Source organism: Pseudopodoces humilis, chromosome 4 (assembly GCF_049639895.1).
Source record: "Pseudopodoces humilis isolate 2021_Gansu_Grassland_sample_001 chromosome 4, ASM4963989v1, whole genome shotgun sequence".
Lineage (NCBI taxonomy): Eukaryota > Metazoa > Chordata > Aves > Passeriformes > Paridae > Pseudopodoces > Pseudopodoces humilis.
In genome coordinates, this window is record NC_142203.1 from 56,813,673 (window position 1) to 56,822,027 (window position 8,355).

General features: G+C 36.0%; 1 protein-coding gene across 2 annotated transcripts in view; it reads left to right on the plus strand.

The window, feature by feature from the left end:
* The window catches only part of ADAMTS6 (ADAM metallopeptidase with thrombospondin type 1 motif 6), a 142,460-nt gene extending 135,430 nt beyond the window's left edge, over window positions 1-7,030 (plus strand). For both annotated transcript variants that reach the window (XM_005530098.3, XM_088054134.1), the window contains exons 25-26: window positions 662-818; window positions 6,186-7,030. In XM_005530098.3, coding sequence (XP_005530155.1) covers window positions 662-818; window positions 6,186-6,295 — 267 coding nt within the window. In that variant the 3' untranslated portion in view covers window positions 6,296-7,030. The remainder of the gene's footprint in view (window positions 1-661; window positions 819-6,185) is intronic.
* The last annotated feature ends 1,325 nt before the right edge of the window (window positions 7,031-8,355 follow it).

The window sequence follows — 8,355 nt, forward strand, 5'->3', positions numbered from 1 at the left end:
CCTTCTTTCTTTATGTTTTTGCATCTCATTAGTGATCAATGGCCTGCTTTTAGAATATTAAATGAATGATTTTTTTTCTGTTTGCTGAGAAATTTTCCTCTAATGAAAGTGAAACATTTTTGTTTTATTAACCAGTGGAAAATCTGCAATATTACAGTCTGGTTGGCTTTTCTTCACGGTAGTTCTTCAGAACCACTTTTATATTTAACTAATATGGTACTAAAATTGTAACTATTTAGTTCCAGAAATTTAAAATGTTTTGAAACAACAAAGTCTATTTGTTTGAAAGATGTTTACTTTTCCCTTAAAAAAAGTCCTCTAGCAGATTTGAGTTGTTGTTTTCTTTGTTTTTTTCTTCTTTATTCTAAAGTGTCAGCATGATATATGAAATAGAGTAAATTTTATTATTATATCTCAAATCTGAACTGTTCAGGGAGTCAATATTGCATTGCATTTTCTTTTCATTGAAAGACAAGTACTCACATGTATTACAAAAACTTCTGGCATATTTTATGGCAATTATTTTCTCTACTAATCAAACATCTTCAGATTCCTGTCTTTAAAATTTGTGGATGTGAAGTGTTTCTGATTTCTTCAAGTTGCTTTATTTTATATTTAAATATTGGATGTAGGGTTTTAAATTGTCTTCCTCCTTCTTTAGTGTTCTGCACAGTGTGGTCTTGGGCAACAGATGAGAACAGTACAGTGCCTCTCATATACTGGACAAGCATCCAGTGAGTGTCCAGAAACCCTCAGACCTCCATCAATGCAGCAGTGTGAAAGTAAATGTGACAGCACTCCCATTTCCAACACAGAGGGTAAGTCTGCCATCTTAATATAATTTGTTCTGAAAAGAGTAAAGTGACACAGTCAGCATTATTGCATTGGTAAAAGTCTATATGATATCATGCCTCAGGCTTTGAATGACTTTTTAAAAAATATTTTCTGATTAGTCATTGTAGATCAATGATAAAGTCAATGAAAACCTAAATACAAATTGTTTGTTTAACAAAATACCCTTAAACATATATACCCTAAGTCATGGACAAAATACTATTGTTTGTGTCATTGGTTTTCTAATATCTTTATTGGTTCAATGGAAACATTCATAATTTCATGTAGGGGGAGCATGATATACTTTTCATCCACTGACCTTCTACCTGCCTAATCAGTGTTAAACACAACAATGTAGCAGCAAAACCCAGTAAATTCTGTGTTCATTAGAAGTCTGGGACCATAGATTTCATGTTACACGGTTCATGTAAGAACAAGTCTGTTCTTACACTCTGACATCCTTTCAGCTTCTTCTAACTGACTTGTAATTTTTTTTTATTTATAATGCCTGTTCAAAATATTTATAGTTTTGGGATTTTTTTTTGCATTATACAGTCCATTTCAGTCAGACTATTAACTAACTTCATCATAACATATTTTTGGTGGAGGATATATAAGATAATATTGTGAAAATAAGTTTATTCACATTTATTGAATACTTCGGATCTGAACTTCTTAATGGCCTATGCCAAACTGTAAGGAAATGCTGACTTTGAAGTAGACTTGGAGTGCTAGGCAGTAAAAAATACGTTTCCTCATTGATTACAAAATTTAGAATAGTTGCTCATGAGAGCAGTTCATTTTGTGTGGAAGGGGGAAAGCAATACGAAATTCTCCTATTAAGAGATTACACAGCAATAGCAGTCTTTCTAAAACACTTATTCCCTGAATTTTGAGTACTTGACTGCAATGTCACTAGCACTGTTGCTTTTAATATAACTAATCCCTGTGCAATACATAATTGTGTATTTTTTATGCAGGATCTCCTACTACACTGGAGTTTAGTTTAATATCATATTTATGTGGAACAAATGCTCTGATTAAAATTTTTTTAAAGGCGAGATTGTCCTGCAGTCTACCCAGATTTGGTGGTCATTCAATGCCTGCTCTATCCATCAATGCCCATGCCATTGATTCAAAATTGTTATAAAAGTCTGGCAAATAGAGACATTTGTGATGAAATGGGAGCATCTAAAATTGTCCCTGAAATACACAGATGGTTCAATGTATGATCACTGTAATTCACTATTTTTAGTAAAGTTTTAATTTTAAGTAGAGGCTTATCATCTAATGATATCATTCGAAAACATCTTCATACCAGATTTTTTCTTGGTTATTTAATTTGTCTTATTTCTGTTTAGTGCTGTCAAGAGACTTTTAAGTGATGATTATCAATCTAGGAAACTTTCAGGCTTTTAAATCTCATAGGCTACATGACATTTTATTTCCAAGCAGAGATGTTGACTTAAGTCCAAAGTAAGGAAGGTAATAAATTACTTATAAGTGGACATGATTCAGTCCCAGTCTTCGCTTAATTTCCCGTTGACAAGGTCATGTTGTTATTTATAGTAATTACACTAGTAATTATTCAGTACTATCAGAGAATATGCTAGTCTCTTATAGAAGAATGCAATCAGGGGTTTTCTGTGTGTGATCTCCATACACTGGGTGGCCTGAATTCCTCTGCAGTAGAACTGTGCAGGCTGCTTATGTACAGTGAGTCAGTTGGTAATTGTGTTTTTAGGGACCCACACCTTCACTGGAAAATTTTTGGGATCCACAAATAGAAAATGTTGAAAACTCTTCTACTGTATTCCAGATGGTTGTCAGTTCTTTGGCCTGCACTCTGAGAGAGCCAGGTGCAAGCCAGCTCCTTACTGACTGCCATCCAGGCTCATTAGCGCAGTTAAGAAGAATCAAAGGGGAAGAGATATAGCACAGTATTTTCTAAAGGATACAGTTCCCAACACATTGCCACTTAGTGTCCCATTTTTGTTTATGTCCCACTCTAGAGGTATTTATCTCAAAGTTCATTTAATAGTTTAAAATGTTTAGATCCTTTCAGTAGAATTTTGCCGCAATCTGTGAAAGACTAAGGTTACCCTATCCCAAAATTAGGAAAAATTCTATCTTTAAGGTATTTTTTTCAATACTTGTACTAGTATTTCTATTAATTTTTTTACAGCTGCTCTTAGTGAATATGAGAAGCACAAACAGGATTTGCAGAATAATGTTCACATTTGACACATTTTCTGCTTTAAAAAAGTCCTCTTAGATGCAAGAGGAGCTGACATCTCTTAGTTCAGTAAAGTGTCAGTAAAGTGACAGCCTTAAAACAGACAGGCTTATCTTTTTCAACATCCTGAAGATGATGAAAAGATTTCAAGAGCTAACTAATCCTAAAGATCACAACTATTTTTGGAAAAGTAGTATTTTATGGGAGAAATTTTGTAGCTGTGATACTTTGTCGTTAATGTATTTGTGAGTGAGGCATGCTGTGTCTCTGTGCTTACTTCTGTCACTCTGCAGGTACAGTGGGATGGGATCTGACTGTCAGTATTTGGATTTCAAGGAAGGAGTCAGGTCTCCCAGAGAGAGGGTTTGTCCACTTGGGAGTGTGTGTGTGTAGCAGAGAATACCTGCCCTCAGGCTGGGGCTTTGCCTGTGTGCCACCTCGTAGCGCTGCCTCTTGCTTTGGGCTCCACTGCGGGGCAGAAGCAACTTTGAGCAGCAGCACACTGGTTTGCAGCAAGGTCAGGTTATCTGGGGGGGATCTCTTCCTGCTTCAAACCCCAGCAAACCTGATTCCCTTTGTTGTCTAAATGCCTGTGCTCACAGACGGTGGAGCCTGTTCAACAGTTTCTTATCAATTTAATTTTGCTACCCAAGGATAAAATCATACAGAGTTTTGAGGAAGCTTGAGCTGCTCTGTGGTTGATCATGTTGGTAAAGTCTGGAAAATTTTTCTTTGGGAAGGTATGGGTTGTTTGCATGAAACAAGAGCCAAAATTTTGGGGATACGGAAATACTAAAAGAAAGTTACATTGAATCTTGACATATTTTACACGTGCTTCAGCTCTGGGGCTTTCAAACTTTTCATTGGTGATTTAGAATATTGTAGATGTGGTTTTGATGAGCTGCCACTGATGAAGATAATGTTGCATTTTCTGCTGGAAGTGAACTGCAGGCATCATCTACCACAACACTTGAAATATATTCAGAATTATTCTGTTCTCTTAAATACATATTTGTCTGCTGAATCTAGACTGCTAAAGCCCATCTAAAAGTTTAGCTGAAAAACTGCTTTGTCTATTTTTATTTAATTTCATTCTTTCTTATATTTTATATTATGCAATTTCTTTAGCTGGAGACACAGTGACATTTTGTGATTTTTTTAATGTAAAATGATAGTTAATATCATAATATCACCTGATCTAGCCACAAAGTTCAGCAAGCCAGAGTTTATACATGTAGCTTACTGAAACTTATTAACACTTCTTACTCGAAACAAAAGGAACTCTGGTAAACCTTCTCCATGCCACAGTCCTATGAAGAATAGGCTATTTCATCAGCCACCATATCTATTTCAAAACTGATTTTTAAAACAGAAGTTGTGGGGGACTTCCAGAATATTCTCTCATTGCTGTCCAAATGGCGTCAGCTGAACAGCATCCAGGTTTACTCAAGAGGAAGAATAACTTAAGAGAAACATGAAAAAGGATCATTTAAAACCCTACTTTTAGCAAAAATGCAGTTAGTGGCTTTACTTTTGTTTAACTAAACACTGTGTGTTTGAGGGTTATTTTTGGGATTGAGTGAACTTTTTATGTCTTGTTGAGATCGAATGAACCTTTTTATTTTTCACTTCATTTATAATTCACCATCTGTCTCTTCTGTATTCCCATTCTTCAGAAACATGAGGACCTGAAATATTTCTGGAGGATATTTGACCTCTTTCGTGAAGAGTTTTTGAAAGGTGGTCAAATACAGTGACCATGTGTGGGTGCTGGTAGAGAAATATATCTGTTAGAACCAGTTACCCACAATGTCTTTTCTTCTGTCCCTCAATAATGCTTCCATTAAGAATTAAAAAATTAGAAAAGCAGTATGTAGGTAGAGTTGAAGAAAAAAAGATTTGCAATGAAAGCACAATGTCTGTGTTAATGAAATGAAAGTTTAAATAATTTCCTAACCACTCCTTGCTCAGCTAAAAGCATGCATATTGCCATTATCAGAAATACTGGTCAGACCTGAAAGTTCAGCCTCATTAATGCTTTCCTAGGTTCAAATGCTAAAAATTCTCATCTGCACTCAGTTTGCTACTGCAAATGCACTATACTTGCAAGTATTAATCTACTATCTGTAACACCCTGTCCCAGAGCAAGAATAATGTACTAGGAGATTGTATGGAGACTGAAGAGCTGTAGAGCCTGAGCGTATCACTGAATTCTCAGATGTAGCTCTTTCTCCAGCTGTATTAGGATAAGAACTGAGCAGGAACCAAACTATTCCGTTCCCCATTTCCACCTTCTTACTACAGGTGCAAAAAATGAGCCAGAGGAGAACTACATATTCCATATGTAGCATATTCCAGCTCCTGTAATGTATCCACAAAGTCACTTTATATGCAACCTGTGTGGGATGCAAAAGAAACCCTCCTCCATGGAGCTGAGCTCTGTTCTCCCTTCCTGGGAAAATTACCTGCCAGCATAACAGGGCAGCTGAGGCAGTAAGCCCAGCACACAGGCAAAACACAACTTTGAAAAGAAGCTTTTACGTGTAGTAGGCACAAAAATGGCTTTCCTCCTAGCATAAAATAAACTGTGGATGTGTGGAACCAAGCCTAAAGTGTAATCCACCATTCACTTTGGTCACTGAACTCGCCCTGATGGTACCATTATTCAAAACACTTGTGTAGTTTTCTCCATCCCTGTTAGCTGCAGTGCTCATTCTGTTTTAAGGATTCTCACAAGTCACAGGCGTGGTGTCAAATAGTGTGAATCATGGTAATGATAACTTCTTATGAATGAATAAAATAACTCCTGAGAAGGAAGTTAAAAGTAATGTAGAGAAAAAGACTCACGTTTTCTAACTTCGTAAAGTGATCAGTTATCCCAATAAATGATAATGCTTACAAGGCAAAGACTGCGCACTTCTAAATGTCTGAAAGCCCTGCAAACATTTTTATGGCTTTTTAAATTTGTAATATTGTATGTGTTAGACTGTACTAGAAAGAGTAGTTGCAAAGAAAGCAAGGTGGATGGATAGAGAAGCATGTTAAACATCAAATTTTCTTTGTACTTTAATTTATATTTCTGTTTTGTTTTCTCTTTAATATTCTTAATTATTAGAGTGCAAAGATGTGAACAAAGTGGCATATTGCCCACTGGTGCTGAAGTTCAAGTTCTGCAGTCGAGCATACTTCAGACAGATGTGCTGCAAGACCTGCCAAGGACACTGACCCACAGGAAGCAGAAGAATGTGCCTTGTTATTAACATTGTGGAAGAGTGTCCATCGAAGAGAGCCACACAGCGGAATGAGATTGATGTCCTTGCAAATGCATTACCCTGTGGAAAACATAACCACTGGTCAGCCCCAGCTGACAGGATTTCAATATTATTTTAACTTCTGTGAAGTGGGATTTATTAATCCAAAGTGCTGGACACAGTATGAGGGGATCCCAAATTTGAAAGATTCACACAACACATATAGAATAGCTTACTGTGGAACATTTATGTTCTTTTGACTAAATCCAATAGTCTGTTTACATCCTTGCACCATTAAAATAATTTTTATTATGGACTTAGCAATGACACTGAATCCATTTCTATTTAAAACTGTTTAAAATGTAGTTCTTATGAGTTGGTCTACTATGGAAGTAAAGAAGAATCAGAAAAAATGTTAAGTCATAGCTTAAAAACCTTAACTATTTTATCTCTTGACACAGCACCACAATTTAAATTATAAAATGAGCTTGGAAATGTTATTTAAGGAGCAGAATTTTTTTAGAAAAAAAAGTATTTTTCCGTCATTCCACCTATTTCCCTTTGGAGTAATTCATATTTCCTGAACACTGCTGTGAGCCATATATAAAGCTATACTAAATAGAACAACCATGAGGGACTTAGTTTTAAGAGGTGCAACAATTATTGCAGTGGTGCATGAAATAAATACAAGTGTGCTATGAAACAAAATGAAATCTTCATTGCAGGTTTATAGCCATCTTACCATTGTACAAGTGAGACAGATTTCCACTGAAAGAAACATATTTCAGTATCATGGGGGAGTCAGACTCCAGCAGTGGTGAAGACTGGATTGCCAGTTCCTTTGCTACTACCATAAAGGTTGTTTAGAACTTACACTTTGACTCCAGCTCACTTTTGTTTACAACACTAGCCACAAAGATGGTTTGTGGGCTTCTAGATTTGGTTTACGTGTTAGCTTTGATTCTCCAAAACTGAGGAATTTGAATGCAAAAGATAAGCCTACTGTGTAATAGCAACAATCCTTTGCAAAGCTGAAAGTTAAAATGGATTCCAGATGTTCCCTCCTTTGATACCATAGCAGAGGTATTGTTTATGAGAAGGAATATGTGGATGTTCTGTTCAGGAGACTGCATCTGAGTGGCAAGGATTGCAACCAAAGAATAAGTGACTCATGGAGGTATCTAGGTTCTGTTCAAATGAGAAGGCAAAAGTGTGCTCGGGCCAAGAGACCTGTTGGACCGTCAGAAATAAGGCACACTGAAAAAGGGGTGGCTGTAGTGAATTCCTTCACTAAAATGGCCAGGTGCTTATTTAAAGGTGGACCATATTTAAAGCAAGGGGAAACTTTAAGCATAAGACTGGAACAAAGTCATGCCTCTAAATTAGAAGCTAGATGCCTTAACTCTTCACTGCCATGCTCCACTTATTCATATTACCCTATTTTTATTATTCACCAAATACTTTGCATTTTTAAAAGTGAAACCAAACTTCTTAGGCAAGTCACAATCAGGAATATAACATTAAAAATATAATTGTCATGCTCCTGTTCCCCTTCACTTTTCAGTAACAGACTCAACAAGGAGATGAGGAAACTAGGTATTTCTTTATAATAATATATTGTACTTGAACATTTGCATTTTGCAACAGGTACTTCATGAATGTGATTGTGTGTCCAACTATGACTCCTTTTTTGCAAAGCAGTTAAAATTATGTGAACAATAATGTGTTACAAATTCTAACTCAAATAGCACTTTTTTAAAAAAGGTAATCTTTTCAGTGAAAAATAATTTCAAAATATAAGATTGAAGTGTACCAATGTATTTTACCAATAACAAACCAAATATGTTGCACACTACTTATTAATGTGAATTAACATGGAAGAATAGATAATGTTAAGAGGACTCATACTATGAAATCCCCCCAACATATTGACAATCTGTCAAGGGGTTTTGTGTAGCCCCATGTCTGTATTCACAACCATCAAATTCCTGTCATCTGCTACCTCTTGCCAGTGTTTCCACTTCTGTACGCTTG